This window comes from Brassica napus, chromosome C5 (assembly GCF_020379485.1).
Source record: "Brassica napus cultivar Da-Ae chromosome C5, Da-Ae, whole genome shotgun sequence".
Lineage (NCBI taxonomy): Eukaryota > Viridiplantae > Streptophyta > Magnoliopsida > Brassicales > Brassicaceae > Brassica > Brassica napus.
The window spans coordinates 8716852-8732835 of record NC_063448.1 but is presented as its reverse complement, the minus strand read 5'-3'; the positions used below and the strand labels follow the sequence as shown (position 1 = coordinate 8732835).

General features: G+C 38.1%; 5 protein-coding genes and 1 non-coding gene across 6 annotated transcripts; 1 reads left to right on the top strand and 5 right to left on the bottom strand.

Moving 5' to 3' along the window:
- Positions 1-308: 308 nt before the first annotated feature.
- BNAC05G12850D lies at positions 309-1461 on the top strand. Its single transcript, XM_013805007.3, has 2 exons — positions 309-955; positions 1106-1461. Exons 1-2 carry the CDS (start codon positions 568-570, stop codon positions 1183-1185), a joined length of 468 nt encoding a protein of 155 aa, XP_013660461.1. The 5' UTR covers positions 309-567; the 3' UTR covers positions 1186-1461.
- A 97-nt stretch (positions 1462-1558) lies between these two features.
- LOC106365581 (putative pentatricopeptide repeat-containing protein At1g16830) lies at positions 1559-3860 on the bottom strand. Its single transcript, XM_013805008.3, has one exon. It carries the CDS (start codon positions 3483-3485, stop codon positions 1644-1646), a length of 1842 nt encoding a protein of 613 aa, XP_013660462.1. The 5' UTR covers positions 3486-3860; the 3' UTR covers positions 1559-1643.
- Positions 3861-6438: 2578 nt separating this feature from the next.
- On the bottom strand, positions 6439-6634 carry LOC125588076. The gene has a single exon (XR_007324472.1). It is a non-coding gene; the product is annotated as a U2 spliceosomal RNA (small nuclear RNA).
- Positions 6635-7601: 967 nt separating this feature from the next.
- Positions 7602-8269, bottom strand: LOC106365582 (protein FAM32A). The gene is made up of 2 exons (XM_013805009.3): positions 8115-8269; positions 7602-8009 (listed from the first exon to the last, which is right to left on the bottom strand). Exons 1-2 carry the CDS (start codon positions 8266-8268, stop codon positions 7750-7752), a joined length of 414 nt encoding a protein of 137 aa, XP_013660463.1. The 5' UTR covers position 8269; the 3' UTR covers positions 7602-7749.
- On the bottom strand, positions 8114-10947 carry BNAC05G12810D. Its single transcript, XM_048758193.1, has 2 exons — positions 8799-10947; positions 8114-8275 (listed from the first exon to the last, which is right to left on the bottom strand). The coding sequence occupies exon 1, from the start codon at positions 10861-10863 to the stop codon at positions 10408-10410; it is 456 nt and encodes a 151-aa protein (XP_048614150.1). The 5' UTR covers positions 10864-10947; the 3' UTR covers positions 8114-8275; positions 8799-10407.
- Positions 10948-11081: 134 nt separating this feature from the next.
- On the bottom strand, positions 11082-15967 carry LOC106365583 (U-box domain-containing protein 35). Its single transcript, XM_013805011.3, has 10 exons — positions 14677-15967; positions 14502-14593; positions 14280-14401; positions 14002-14189; positions 13846-13900; positions 13332-13764; positions 12550-12960; positions 11557-12309; positions 11371-11451; positions 11082-11286 (listed from the first exon to the last, which is right to left on the bottom strand). The coding sequence occupies exons 1-9, from the start codon at positions 14852-14854 to the stop codon at positions 11395-11397; spliced, it is 2289 nt and encodes a 762-aa protein (XP_013660465.1). The 5' UTR covers positions 14855-15967; the 3' UTR covers positions 11082-11286; positions 11371-11394.
- Positions 15968-15984: the final 17 nt, after the last annotated feature.

Here is a 15984-nt window from a genome sequence, read left to right as displayed (position 1 = left end):
GTTTTTTTTTTTTTTTTTTGTGAAAAAGAGTTGCCTCACAAATATCTTTTCTCTATCTTTATGCCAAAAAACACGAAAATATCTAATTGGGAGTCAAAATATCTTTTTGCGACTCAAAATATCCCTTTATAAAAAGTGTAGATATAATTATATACCACTGAGAATATAGAAATATATCTTGAGATGCAAAACATCGACAGCAATTCACACACTGTACCTAACATGGCGAATTGAACAGTACCTTTTTCAAAAAAGAAAAAGAATCTTAAAATCAGTTGAAACTTGTCTTAATTAAACGCCCCTAGAAATAAACTCAGGCCATAGTTTGTCCTAGTTTCAGCGATTAGAAGTCGGCTGAGAGACTAAATAGAAGTAGATCGACAAAACATTATCAAATCGTAGGTAATACAATTAAAAAATTAAAATATCTGAATTTTTTTAAAAAATTTGTCGATAAAAAGGGGAAGAAATGAGCTTATCCTTTTATCTCCCAAACCAAACTCATCTTATCTTTAATTACAACTTTGAAACAGAACACAAACCAAACCTATCTACTTCTGTCTCTAGATGGCTCGTTCCCTTTCGATCTCTCTCTCTAAAGTCCGACTCACCGCAGCTGCATCCTCTCTCCTCCCTTCATCACACCTCCTTTCCTTCCGATCTCAATCCTCCGATCGTCGCGGCGATCTCCACGAAACCGACACCGCATCGCCGTCGGATCCTTTAATACAGAAGCTAGAAGACGCTGTTCACCGGATATTCGTACGCCGAGCTGCACCTGATTGGCTCCCGTTTGTTCCAGGTGCTTCCTATTACGTCCCGCCTCCAGGATCTGGATCCCAGAGTCATGGGGTCGCTCAGCTAGTTGCGAAGCTGGCTAATCCGTTAACCGATGAAGAAACACTCTCCACTAATTCGTCTCACGGATGGCCTTACTCTGATTATTTCCTCAGAGGTTCGTATTTTCTTCCATCGATGAGATCCCATTGCAATTGTAAAATTTTTATTTAAAGTTTGATGTAGTTTAAAGTAGATCGATGAGAAGTTTGTAGAATCGTGTCTTTATTCTCGTTGACAAATTGTTTTGGGTCCTTGAAATTTATAGGTGTACAACCTCGATTGATGGAGAACAAGATCGAGACTAGTTCAAATACTGAGTATCACTCTGAGGACGAGGAAGGGTGAAACTGCACTATTTGAAGATCAGATATCATAAGAAAACGAAACGAGCGTGGACTATTATGTGACGACCGAACCAAAATGCATAAGACTGCCATACAGACAACCATGTTTCTTTTATTAGTCCCGAAATGTAAAAAGTAATTCGAATAAGAGTAGCTGTTGTATGCTTGTAGCATTTCCCTCTTTTTAATGTAATATTCTTTACCCTTTTTATAAAGATCTTGTATATATTTCTGTTTTACGATAAGGTAATGGGATCATCCTACCTCATTGGAAGTATTGTCTCTCAAGTTAACTAACACTTACGTAACAACAAAATGAAGCCCTTAGAGACTAATGACTTTGGTATGAAAATATCTAGTAAGATCTTGTAATAAAACATGATTAAATTAGATTTTCATTCTATAATAATACTAATAAACAAAACAATTACAGCGCTGATTGAATATACATTATACAACTCACCCAGCAGAAACAGATAACTCATCGTATGAATCAGAAACATCAACGTTCTCCCTCCATTTTTCGAAAACTGATCTAAACTCGGAACAATCTCTTGGATATCGAGATAAGAAACACACCACTTTAAACTTAGTATTAGGATCCAACTCCACTCCTTCCTCAATGCACTCCCTTAAAACCTTTCTCAATCTATCCTTGTCCTTCTCCCCGCACAAACCAGAGATAACAGTCCTATAAGTCCGTGCATTCGGCATAACCCCATCTTCTTTCATTTTCTCCAAGAGAGAACAAGCTTCCTCCATCCTCCTCCCACGCACAAGTCCCTTAATCGCTACCGTATACGACACAACATCCAACTCACGCTTCTCCAAGACACAACGGTTAAACAAACGCATCGCGCTACTGTATTCACCAAGCTCCACAAGACTGTCGATCATCACAGTATGAAAATGAGCATCGAGACGGATCCTCTTCCTCTTTATGATCTCGTCGTACATGTTCAGGGCATGTCCATATGCTTCTCCTTGACAAAGCGCAGTGAGAAAGCCGGTGTACGTATAACAATCCAAAGCTAAGTCTCTGTTAGACATGTTGCGGAACACTTTCAACGCCGCCAAAGTGTTACCTACCTTGCAGAGATAGTTCATGAGCGAGTTTCCCATCACAAGATCCAGCTCTGTTTCAGTTCCAATGGTGATACGCAGATCAAAGTCTCTAGACACACATAGACTAGAGAGCATCGTCGCAAAAGTATACCGATCCGCCACAAGGTTCCCATTTTTCAAACTGTGAAGAAAAACGTTACGAGCTTCTTCGAATCTCCCGAGTCTAGTGAACGTATGTATCATCACATTCACAAAAACAAGATCCGGAGCCAACCCTTTAGACTGCATTATACTCACCACACTAAACGCTTCTTCAACCATTCCATAATCCATAAACCCTTTGATCAAACTAGTATACGTAACTAGATTCGGCGAACAACCCATCTTGTTAAACAGATCAGCCGCCTTCCGCGGCTCACCCGAACGGAAAAACCCACTAACCAACATGCTCCATACATTAACAGAGACAGAGACTCCACTACATATCATCAACCCAACCACTTGATAACCTTCAGCAACGCATCCACTTCTACAAAACACACCAAGAACCTGCCCAAACCTCTCTCCGTTAGGATAAAACCCTTCTCTAATCATCATCTTCAAAACCATCTTAACCCTAACCAGATCCAAATCCTTTCTACTATTACACAAGTGGCTCAACGCAATGTCGAAACTAAAGAAGTTCCTAACACGGATCCCTTCGAAAACCTCCAAAGCTCGATCGACCAGATTGTACTTGAAAAGAACATCCATCATCATATTCATGGCACGTGTGTTAGGCACATAACCAAAGGTGCTCATGCCTTTATAAACCTCTATAGCCTTATCGTACACATGCCCGCGCCAGAAGATTTCGAGCAGCAGCAATAAAACTCGAGGCTTTATTGCGCAGCCTGATAGTGTCAACGCCTCTATGATTCGATCGATGCTCTTGTGTTGATGAGTTAGTCTCTCAACAACACTGACCATGTGATCAAAGGCTCGGTCATCGTGGAAGTAGTTGCTCTGCTTCGCGCAGGAGAAGAAGAAAGTTAAGGTTTTTAGATCGGGGGAGGATTCTCTTAAGCGAGAGTAGACGTCGTCGTGTGTGAGCGGTGGTTTCGGAGAAGCAGCTCGGTGTCGAGAAAGGTCGCTGATTTGGTTTGGGTTCGGTGAGGAGTGAGTGTGAAGCGAGGAGAAGCTGAGCGTGTTAATGAGTTTCTTCCTCTGCTTTATCCAGTTGCATCTCCATAGCATCTTACCTTCAACGCCAAGATCTTAACCATGAAAGGAAGTTCCTTGAGAGCTGGAGGGGTTTCCGGGAAAGCCGACCTTAGATCCTTGAGAAAGGTTGCGACTTTGAAAGCGAAAACCGCCGGGAAAGTGAGAGAGAGAGGAGAAGGAAACGGCGGAGGGTTTTGGATTGGTACGAATTAAACCCTGCTTGCTTGTGGCGGAGGCAGCAAAGGGTTAAGGGGATTGACCGGATTCGGTTTGGTACTTTTGTAAACCGATACTTTTGCTGATTAACTGTAAGATTTTGATTTTTTTTTAACTTGCCTCGTAATTAGTTAACCATAATTATTTCTGTGCAACTTACGAGCATTATCTACAGCAACACCAACATGAATTTTGTTATCTTTTTTTTTTAACACTGAAATTTCAATTGTTCCGGTTCAATGCAAAAGCATTGTTATCAAAAAATAAAGAGCAGAAAAATAAACCCACCAAACAGAGCCGTGCCTATATGGATGAAAAAAAACAATGATTTAGGACATCAATTTGATTTCATATAAATTTTAAAGGCATATCTACAAATACTTTTTTTCATATGGTTTAAATCTTTGTTTCTTCTTACAAAATTAATATTTATTTATAATACTTCACTTGTTTATATTTAACTTCACGAAAATGAATTATATTTTGATTAACTTCCTATATGGTATTGGCAGTTAACTTTTGTTATATTTTTACTTACTTAACAAAGTTATACTACGTACCTTTATATAAATTATTACTGCATTGTGGATCATAGTTCTATAAAATTTTATATTTTTGTTGTATTCCTGTGAACAGTTTACTATTATGTCAACAAACAATTTATTTATAAATTAATTTCTATAAAAGTTTATTTATAGTAAAATATCTAATATTTTTGCAAATTTTTTTATTATGCTTAGGACGACAAAAACTCTCCGCGCGGCTCTGCCACCAAAAGGGGGTATAAGAGCTCGAAAGAGCAGATAGATAATTAAAGCAACAGTAGGAATGGTGTTATCTATATCAAACATTAGAAAGACCATAATCTAAGATTTAGCTATTTTATTACGATAACTGAAATAAAACATTGTATTACCAAAAACTATTTTTACCAAAAACTATGTCTAAAACTAGAATTGGAAACTATATTAATGCAACTATCAAAAGCTATATGAACATGGGGAACGTTGGAAAGATTAAAAAAAAAAAGAAAAAAAAAGAAGAAGAAAACAATTTTAGACAAATTGTGATTTGTGAGTCAGATTTCAGAACTTTGAAAGTGCTTCTCGTTCCAAAATCTCTCGGTTTGATCGTTTTCGGTATAGAGTTTCCTGTAGACTGAGAATTCTGATAGAGCATATAGAGACGGAACAAACATAGTCATGTTTCAGACAAAAGTGAAAAAAAATAACAATGATATCCAACGTTGAGTTGGTCTAGTGGTAAAGGGATTGCAGCTGTAACAAGTGTCGACCCTGATCTCGCCATAATTTAGTAAAATTTTAAGGGCATCAAATTTCTAAAATCTTCACGTAGTTCATTGGATCTTTCGTTGTGCAATGGGTCAAAGGTGTCGGGTTCGAAGCTCAACACAAGAAATATGTGGGCGCCAATTTTATTTTGCTTTAGGCATTAAATAATGCTAGGCGGGGTCTGGCTGTAACTACCACCATTTGGGTTCAATACACCCTGGGAAAAACTATTTACAATGTTTGAGTTCTTGACAAAGAGGTGAAACCATCATTTTTACTAACGTCGAGTTGGCCCAGTAATAAATGAGTTGCGGCTGTAATTACACACAATGTTCATAATTTTGCAGAATGTTAGTTAATGGTCTTAAACATAAGTAAATATTTTAGTTTTATACTTTTGCCATGCAGGCACTCGGATAAACACAAGTGGTCTAAGAGAACTATCTCTGTTAGAGACTGGATAGATGAAACTTGCCTTAGCAAATGACTCTTGTCATGGCCCGTTGCTGCAACTCGCAAAACGGACTCAGCTGCTCCGACAGTATTAGCTAAGCGTGCAATGATGTTACATGCTGTAACCTGTGATATTGCCACTCCAATGGATCCACAGGTACCCACCACTTAAAAAAAGTTTTTACTTTGTAGATCATGTGACTGCAAGTATCTTCCAAACAATGCAAAGTGATCATCATATCAACAACACTTTGGGCTTATGCATTGATCGCAGAAGAGGTACGAGAATAATAGAGTTATGAAGATGACACAGTGATACACAACCAAAAACTTGTGTGGTTTCTGGATATCAAACGCGTATAGTTTCACAGAAACAAAAGCTTGAGCTTCGTATCCTAATATGTAATGATGAAACCACACTCAAATCAATTAAAAAGAGAGTCCTTCTCGTAGGGTGTAGACGAAGAAGTAGGCATTGCAACACTAAAGAAACTTGAACATACACTTGATTATGTAAAACTAAAGACCGCAAAAGCACATTCTATTTGAACATATCAAGCAGCCATCGATCAGCAAACCAGAGACCAAATACAAACATATTTTCGTACTCGAATCATCATAAAAAAATTCAAAACGAAAAATCTGAGAATCATACGAGACATTGACTTGCAAAATAGAATACCAAGAACGGTGAGGGAAGATAAAAGAACGATAAGGACACCAGAGAAGAGTCACGTTTCAATTGGCACAATGGTGATACACAAGCGTCCCGCTTATCAGCAATCCTATCGCCTTCCCCATCTCTCTCACTTTTCCCGGAATCTTTTTTTTCCCACATTTTATTTCATACAAAACGATGAAACAGAAATGGTTCGGTTTGATTTGCCGGTTAGACTTCAGGTCTAATAAGATGTTTGATTCAATCCAATGTCTATTTGGTTAATGAGTAAAGAAAACCCAACTAATTTCGAATCGTGAGCTGAGCTCACAACAGATAATTTAAAAAATTTATTGGACTTTTATTGGCGGGATGAGCCAGACCCATGCTATAGTGCAACGCATGGACGACTCGCGAAAACCCAGATAGCAAGCTATCTTAATGGGTCTTCTCCCTTAAAAAATAGAGTTAATATCGTGTGGTCCAGTGGACCACATATCAGATATTAAACTGATAAGAACAGATACTACACTTGATCTTAGCCAAAAGGCCGAGAAAGGTATAAGTTGAACAGTGAATACGACGTGCTTTATATACACATCGAGTTAAAGCGAACGTATCTTCAGCAACCGATGTGGGACGAAGAAAACTCAAAGAAGCTTGTTATTTTCGTCCCAACTGTTAGTTAATTGTCACGTGTTGCGCGTGGCTGGTGTAGGATGTGATTCGAAGTACAGGATCTCTTGCTTCTTTTTGACAACTCTTGTCATTCGACATTCCGACGTGGCCACTCTTCTTTGTTCACTGGTCACGATCTCTCTTTCTGTGTTTCAACGAGAGTTAGATTGTTGGACGGGTTCTATTCTTCATTCAAGCTCTAGCTTCGCACTATTATTGATATCTTTTTGTTAATTAATATCAGAGAGGATTCTAAAGACTATTACAAAGCAATCTGGTGAGTGGTGATGTTTCATGTATACATGCTTCGTGGGGTGTCTGTTCCAGCTCTTGACCAAGATTGTCCTTGGGAGTTCCTGCCCCAATATATTAGATTATTAGGTATTTGCGTTAACTGCGCATGTTATTTTGTTGAATTCTAAATCCTTGATGATAAACCGAATTCGAATTGTTCTATGACTGGGGGTGACTTGCATACTGTAAGTTAGCTGGATGCTTCCACATTCTGCTCAGCTTTTCTGACAGTCACGGTAATATATGAAATGCAGACAGTCTTTGAGAACGCACTTAAGTTTCAGAAGCTTGAAGATCCAGCTGAGGGTGAAGATACGATTGTTGCCAAATTGAAGTTGTTGTATGACTGGCTTATGGAATCCAAGCCTTGGAGGATGTAACTGGGTAAAGAAGATGAGACCACGAATCTAGTTTTCGTGACAAAGAAAAACAGTGTGTTGTTGTTATGTTGCCTCATTCCAATTCTTTGTTGGTATAGACCAAAATAATATGACACTGTTTACTCAAACTCGATAAAGTTATTGGCAGCCCTCTAATGGTTCAAAGGAGTTGATAAAAGATTCCAAGGTGTGTTTTATTTTTTCATAAAGAGAGTGGAGATCACACAATTGAAATGTTAAGGGAAAACACAACATAGATCCAACAGAAGTTATTTAACAATGACAAATCGATAAGCAGAGCTGAAGAAAGCCAGTGAAGAATAAGATTAACCAGGTCCGACTTTAGGGATATCGTAGTGCTCGCTCATGTTAGCCAGGTACTGATTGAAATCCTCAATCCTGTTACGGTGAGACTTGTTTGCTTCCTTAGCCAGTTTATGCACATCCAGTCTCTGCTTCTGCTCTATGTACCTTCTCTCTGCAGGCGTTAACTGATCATCGTCGTATTTCGCCAATTCACTCATACCCGCTTCATCTTCTTCTCCTTCTTCTCCAATCAATTCACCCAAAGCTTCAGTATTTTCTCCTATAACCAAAACGCCAATACACAACATATCGATTGAATGTAAAAAAAAACAGCTCAAGTCAAATGCTTATACAAAACTTGGGGAATGAAGCGGGTCATGTGTACCTTCTATGAGTTCATGATGATCAGTAATTTTAAGAGCTTGTTCTTCTTGTTTCTTTTGTTTCTTCTTCTTCTTCTTGACTCCACCTGCTTTCACATCTAAAGCCTTCCCTTTTAGCTTTAACTTCCCACCAATAACATTGTCATATGCCGACATCCCTCAGCTGCTAGTAAGAACACATCACCACACAACATATATTAGAAATGAAACTGCCAACTATAAATAATCCGAATTAGACAAAAGATTTAACGGCACAGAATGTCTGAAACTTGAAAAGTCAGTGACTTGTTAGTACACGATGATAAGTAAAAGCTAGCCAGTTAGCAAATGGAGAGATATAATTGTACAAATAATTAGTAAACATAATCAAAATCAATAAAGAGGTTCCAAAATATCTACTTCAACATGCTCAGATCGATAAACATCAAAAGATCAATCGGCTAACCTTTAATTCTTTCCCTATGAATCAATCAGATATCACAGACACAGGAATCGAACAAAATCAATCAAACAATAAGAGTAATTATGTTTTTCGAGAAGGAGCCATAGTAGATCTATAGTGTATACCCTAATAATTAGCTTCGAAGAGTACTCTACGTAATTAACCGTACAGAGAGACACAACAGAAACCCAGAATCACTAAAAAATTCGAAGCAGAAGCATGAGTTAGAACTCAAATCACGCACCTGAAATCGACGGAGGAGTTTGCAGAACGCGAGAACCGAACCAGAAAGAGGAGATTTTATAAAAAAAATGTCTATTTTATTTAAAAGAAATTATTTCTCTTTCCCACAAGGAGAAGTAGTTGTATTTTTTTGGGGGTAAAAAATAAGGTCGGTGGGTTTCCCGCTAAAGAAGCCCATTTATGGACGGCCTAATAGATGAATATAAGCCCATTTAAAGAGTTTCTTGTTTCCCTCTAGGAATAAAGGTAACAAAATTAAGGATTTCAAATTGGTTCTCATTCCTCTCTCTTACATGGGCAACTTTAATCCCCGTCGCCGGGAATTTTGACTTTGCAGTCCGATTGTTTAAACTGAGAGGAGAAAAGTCTCGAGTAAAGTCTCCTCAAGGGGAGCGCTCTCGAGCCAGCGGAGGAGAATGACGATTCTGATCCCTCTACAGTCTACACTACGGCGTCTTAACCAGCAGCAATGAGCAATGGCTACTTTTACATCTCCCTCACTTGCTCTGATAGTAATCCTTCTTAAACTGAGTGTAATCCAATTTCACCTTTTGGGTTTTCTACTTCAAGTTGATATTTCCTCCATCCATCTTATTCTTCTTCAGGTTACAGATGCTTTCACTTTGTTGATATCATTGCCTAACTATACTCAATTTTTGGTGTGGTTATGGCGATGTAATGGTCTCTACAGTTTCTTCAAAGATGATAAATAGTTGATTTGTGCCCAATGCTGTCAGCACCATCTTGTGACCAAGGCGGAGGATTAATCTTGTGAAAGATGCAAATAAGAAAGTAAGATGGTCATCATACCAGTTAAGAGACACTATACAACATGTTTGGCAAGAAAAAGACAGAACAAAAGCAGTTTGAGAAATCTTCCAAACAAAACAAAATTCTTTAGTCTGGGCAATAGCAGCATTTGCGCCTCAACGCAGAGAGGAGAGACATGGTCTGATAGAAAAAATGAGGAAATCTGATGGAGATGGTGTGCCTCTCTTATTAAAAAAGATCAGAGTGCCAAGCAGTGAAAAAGTGACATCCTAGGCGGAACCAAGAAAAAAAAATGAAAGTATGTAATTAGTTCGAAGAAGAAGGAAGATCCAAATGCGTGGAAAGAAATCTAAGTAGGCTTCATCAAACAAAGCTCGAGGGCAAAATCCACAGGTGAAACTTAACAGAGAGAGAGAGAGATCAACAAATAAACAAAGTTAATGCTCTTTCTAATCAAGGAGGTGTTGAAGATATGATATCCTGGCGGAAACACCAGCGTGTGTTGCTGACATTCTAATTTCGTCTCTGATTCCCTCACACAAGCCCATACCTCTAAAGCGACCATTGTCCCCAAGTTCAGCTTCAAACATTCACACAAGACCGCCTAATGCGATCAGAAGGTAAGATTTGCCTCGAATAATGTTTTTGATTCAAGAGCTCCTATGTCTGATTGCTGAAACTTTTCAATTCACTCTTCTTATTTGCATTTTCCAAAAGGAACAACAGTAAACATAGACGATAACAAAAAAAAAAACTAATTTTTTTTGTTCCAACAGTGAAAAAACTGAAGTTAGCTAATACAACACCAAGTAACCGAACCACTGGAGAGAATATTCAGTTTAAGAGGCAGCTGACGGATCTGTCCCACTCTTAACGGCGGACCAAACCTGACTGATCCCTCTGGTAACGTGAGGCCAAACGGCGCTAATTCCGTTAAGTGCTGCACCGGAAGCTAACCCTAACGCGAAAGTCTCGACGTATCCAGGCTTCGTCTCCAACTTGGCGTCCACGACGGCAAGCCTTCCACTAATGGCGTCGATTTTCCTCGCGTCAGCTAGAAGCTTGCTCTTGCTGGAGGCGTTCTTCGATGACGAAGCGACTCGCACGAGCGCGTTTTGCAGGTCTTCGATTACCTTAACCGAGGCTTCAGCTGCTTCGAGTCCCCCTTGCTTCTGGTAGTGTGAGATTAGCTCGGTTGCAGTTGGGAATTTCTTCGATTTCTGCTTTGCTCCGGTCTGGTTTTGCTCTGATTTGGTTTCCTCCGCCGCCGCGCTGGGAAACGTAGGTTGCTTCATCTTATTCTTCTTTGGAGAAACTAATTAGAAATTGATTCTCTTATCTGGGAAACTCAATGTACAGCTCGTAGGTTGGAGACGATGATAGAGGAACTATTTCAACCTTGGGTAATGTTTTCTTCGTGGACCTCTTATTGGGCTCAGGCCCACGAATATTACGAAATAAGTTTAGAACGGTAAAGTGTAGCTGGCTAGCTTATGTTATTCGAGTGAGTGAATGAGTGATGCAACTAATATTTACGTCTTCTGAATAAATTATGTTCCCTGTATATAAATATTGTTTCTTAATCGAAAACACAAAAAAATAATATTGGCTTTAAATCTCAAACACCTCTCTTCTACAGCTCAAAGAAGCAGTTTTTTTTTTATCGTGAATATATATATACATTGCTCTTGGCTTTCTTATACTGACATTTATCTCTCCTGTAAATCAAAATGTCAATCATGATTCATGAGTGTTTATCTCAACAAGGTTCAGATATGTAACAAGAGTGTGCCATGCCTTACCAGATTCCTCATCTGTTCTCAACACTATGGGTTTGATATATAAGATCCTGGATTCGATATAGAAGGAGCACTCCTACCTTCCTGCAATTCCCCCCCCCACACACAAAAAAAATCTCATACACCATAGAGAAATATAACATCTAATCTGGTGAATTTAAAAAAAAAAATTAAAAGCAATTTTCTTACCGATGTATAAGAGACTTGGCTAGAATGTGAAAACGGTCCATGTCCAGCATAAAACACACTCTCAAGACTCTCTGCACCTAACTCTCTTAGTCTATTAAGCTCAGGCATCACTTCTTTACCAAGATCAGGCCTATCTTTTCTTCTCAACTCAGCACATTGTAACGATAACTTAGCAAGAGACATAGCTTCCTCTAACGGCCAATCTGGTACTGCAGGATCTAGCATATCTTTCAGCTTCCCTTCTTCAATGGCCTGTTCCACATAATAAGCCAAACCCATTGGCTGTTTCGCAGTCAAAAGCTGCAAAAGCATGATCCCCAGCGAATAAACATCAGACTTCACACCCAACATTCCTGTTTGTTGATACTCAGGGTCGATGTAACAGAACGTTCCTGCAGCTGATGTGACTCTGTACTGAGTCACGTTCTCTGCTACCGCCGGGACTAGTCTCGCTAGCCCTACGTCGCTGATCTTGCTGACGTAGTTGTGGTCGAGGAGAACGTTTCCTGGTTTCAAGTCTCGGTGGACAATTGGTTCTGGTTTGGTCTGGTGTAAGAAGAGTAGGCCAGTAGCTATCTCTGCAGCGATTCTGAAACGCAGTTGCCATGAGATCGGAGGCGTGTTTCCGCGTCTGAAGAGACGGTCATCTAAGCTTCCTTTGGCCATGTATTCGTAGACGAGAATGCCATATTCTGGACAGGCTCCTAATAGAAGCACCATGTTTGGATGCCTTATGCAACTTAGTACTTCAACCTGTGGGGCAAAACACACATGAAGTTTCAAACATTCTCACTCAACAAAACTTTCTTGTAATACAAGTAAACTAAAGTTAACAAAATCTAAACTTCACTCAACAAAACTTTCTTCTGACACAAGTAAACACACATGAAGTTTCAAACTTTCTCAATCAACAAGTCTTTCTTGTGGCACAGGTAAACTAAAAGGAACCGAACCTTATACTACAAAAACCCTCTTTGTGATTGCAGTTCTTACCTCTTTTTGAAACTGTGATCTTCCTTGAGCAGCATCAGGACGTAAGACCTTAACAGCAACACTTGTGTGATCAAGATGACCTCTAAACACAGGCCCATACCCTCCTTCTCCCACTTTTCTTGACTCTGCGAAGTTTCCAGTTCCTTCTTCGATTTCATGAACAGTGTACTTCCTGTACCGAACCATGCTATACCGAGTGGGAGAGTCGCTTTCTTTCAGTGCCTTCATCTCTGCGGTTAGTCTTCTCTTTGCCTCAGCTTCCGCAAGCCTGTTTGCAGCTTCAGCAGCTTCCATGGCTGTTTTGGCCTTTGCCTTCTCATTTTCCATCATTGAAATTGCTGTCTCCTCTGTCATCTTTAGTTCTTCCATTCTTCTTCCCTCTTCTGACCTCAGATTTTTCAGCTCTGTCGCCTAAAACAATGAAGATTTTAGTTTGGTTTTGATGAAACAACCACTTGAGAAACCATAATGTATAATTAGTGTTCAAGAAATAAACTAGGCGATTCGTGTTCAACTAGGCATGTTATTCGGGGTTTAATTATAAAATTATTTCGATGAATTATTATTATTAGATATATACAACAAAAGAAATTAGATAAGTTCGTGAATTTGTACCAACACTATTTTTTTATTTAACAGATTTTAGATTAATTTAGATTGATTTAAAAAGTAGTTTAAACCGATCTGAGTCATATAAATCAGATTTTTTAAAACTTGTTTCGGATAGTATCGAGTTGCTAAGTAGACCAAGATTTAGAACCATGTGTATAATAAATATATACCTCTTGCCTTGCGGTTAAAGCTTCTCTGCAAGCTGAGCTATACATATCCATGGTTTGTTTTAGCTCTAAACGCAGTCTCCTCATTTGAGCTTCAACATCATCCAAGCTCTGAGATGAGTAAGAGCAAGAAGTTCTTCCACTCTCTTCAGAAGCCGTTGAAGAGTTATTGAGAAAACCTAGATCCGTGAACTTGATCCCTAATCTATGTGAACCAATGCTCTGCTCTGAGCTAGTTGACATTCTTGAGGTTCTTGCTGAGTCTGGTAAGTCGTAGGTAAAAGAACACCTATCTATACTACTCGGCGTCCCCGAGCTGATAAATGAGTTTTCTGATCCTTGTTGTGAAGCACTTATGAATGAGAACTCGGACTCTGAATCTGAGAAGTCTCCTTTCATTTTAATGTGTCCTTGTGGTAGTTTCACAAACCCTGGTCTACACAAAAACATCGAGACCAAGATTTGGGAGATTTTTTAAAGTAATCACTCGAGATGAGTAATGTAACATAACATTTACCTTGGACCATCTGAATCAACTGATCTTCGTGCCCTAGTTATTGGGGTTGTGTTAGCTGTTGAAAACAAGAAAGATGACAGAGTTAAAGAACGTGTGTTGAGTTGCTTGAAGGGCAAGAAACCAAGAAACATTTATCCTCAAGATTGAAACAGTCACCTGGTTTGTGTTTTTTCTCAGAGGCAGCAGTTTCCTGATTTTCAAAATCGCTGAGAACTGTTGATTTGTAAGGAGCAGGACGAGAGGAGCTTCGTAAGGAAGATATTTTGCCTTTGGAAATGACGTAAACATTGCAGAAATCTGGAGCTGCCTTTGACACACTCGTTGGTAAATCCGTTTTGAATCTTCTGTTTGAGTATCAAAACCTAATTTTGGTTAATCTTCTGCTGCACGCAATCAATAAATCAAAACTCTAATGATCAATTTTTTTTTATTACCTCATAAAGCTACTCCTTGATGGAGCACCAAGTACTAAATTCTCGATGGCAGAAACTGTAACGTATTCAACAATCGCTTTGACTTTGTCAGCGTCTTCAAGCAAAACATCCAGACAATGTATCTGCACATATATATTAAAAGAAAGTTTATAAATTTTAAGTTTTTAACAAAGAATCAAACCGATTTTAATTAACAAGCTCTAGATTTCAATTATTATTTACTTCTTTACGGCTGCAATAACAGTGGAAAGATACAAAGAGATCTTTTGTTTGCTTATCCATTTGCTGCATATGCATTGTTCCGTCTTCAATGTCTGCAAGTAAAAAAAAAAACCTGAATTCACTCATAAGAATCATTGAGCAAAAAATGAAGGATTGAAAGCATTCCTTAATGAACCTGAAGAAGATTGAGATTTGGGAGCGACATGAATAAGAGCAAGAGTTTGGCCCCGAGAAGTAAGATTCTCCATTGTCCATTTGATAGCATTTTGGCTAGTTTTGTCTTTGTCTATTGCAACAGCAACTGAACCACTTAATGTTCCTTTACATGTCGCATCTGTTTTCGGTAGCCACATTATTTTTCTTCCTCCTTCTTCTTCCTTTTCCCGTAAAAGAACAAAAAGTAAACACGCACAAATGGAGAAATTTTTCTACTTTTTCATTAGTAAATGATATTTTTGGAATAAATTTTAACATAAAAATATAATGAAAAAATAGCTAATGTAATGGGCTGAGAAAGAATTCTATTTTTCGTTGTTTCTTGTTTAAGGGTTGTGTTATTGGATAAAATATCTAATTTCGGAGTTTATAAAACAAACCACACATATGAAGTTTTTATTTAGGAAATTATATAGTATTGATTTTTATAATGTATGGAAACTATAAAGCTAAATATAAAAACATACTTTTGTTTACCTCTCATTTTAAAGAGTAAAATGAATGGTACAAAAATAAATAGTAATAAAATATGCATCAATAAAGTAAAATTTAGAAGAAAAAATAATGGATAATTTTTCGTTTTAGAAAGCAATATTTAAGTCTACTACTACACCAAAAATAATTAGTTAATTGTTTTTTTCTTTTCAAGTTTTATGTGTAGAATGTACTATAAGTAAATATATTATCTCCAATATAATTTTTATTATCAACAGTATTTATAAATGAAATATAAACATAAAAACATAAAGTATCTGAAAACAGTTCTTATAATTAGAAAATGATATAAAAAGCAAAAAAATTCAAATCAAAATTTTTGAGAAAACTTGGTATGAATTTTATGAAATTATTTGCTAATTATAAATTGCTTGAATTATTTTAACAATTTTTTTAAAGATATTTAATTGATACGGACCACTTAGATCAAAAAAATTCATTTTTTTTTCCTTTTTGAACAAAAAAATTCATTGTTATAATGCTTTCCTTAGCCCATATCAAATGAGACATTTAGAAGAACGTTGATTGTGGGAGTGAGCCCCAGGGGGAAGTTGGTTGTTCTGTGGATTTCAAGACACTTGCCTCCTCCCCAACCCGCATTTGTTGAGCAGTGTATTCACCGGAGACAACGGTGGGGGGTAGCAAATGCGGTGTTGTTCCTTTTGATTCACGGTTCCGGTACTTGTTTCTTGCGCAAAGAGCACTCATGTGATGAAAGCGCACATGGTTGTGTTGCTAGGGGTTAGGTCTATAACTACTTAGGTGACTAAGG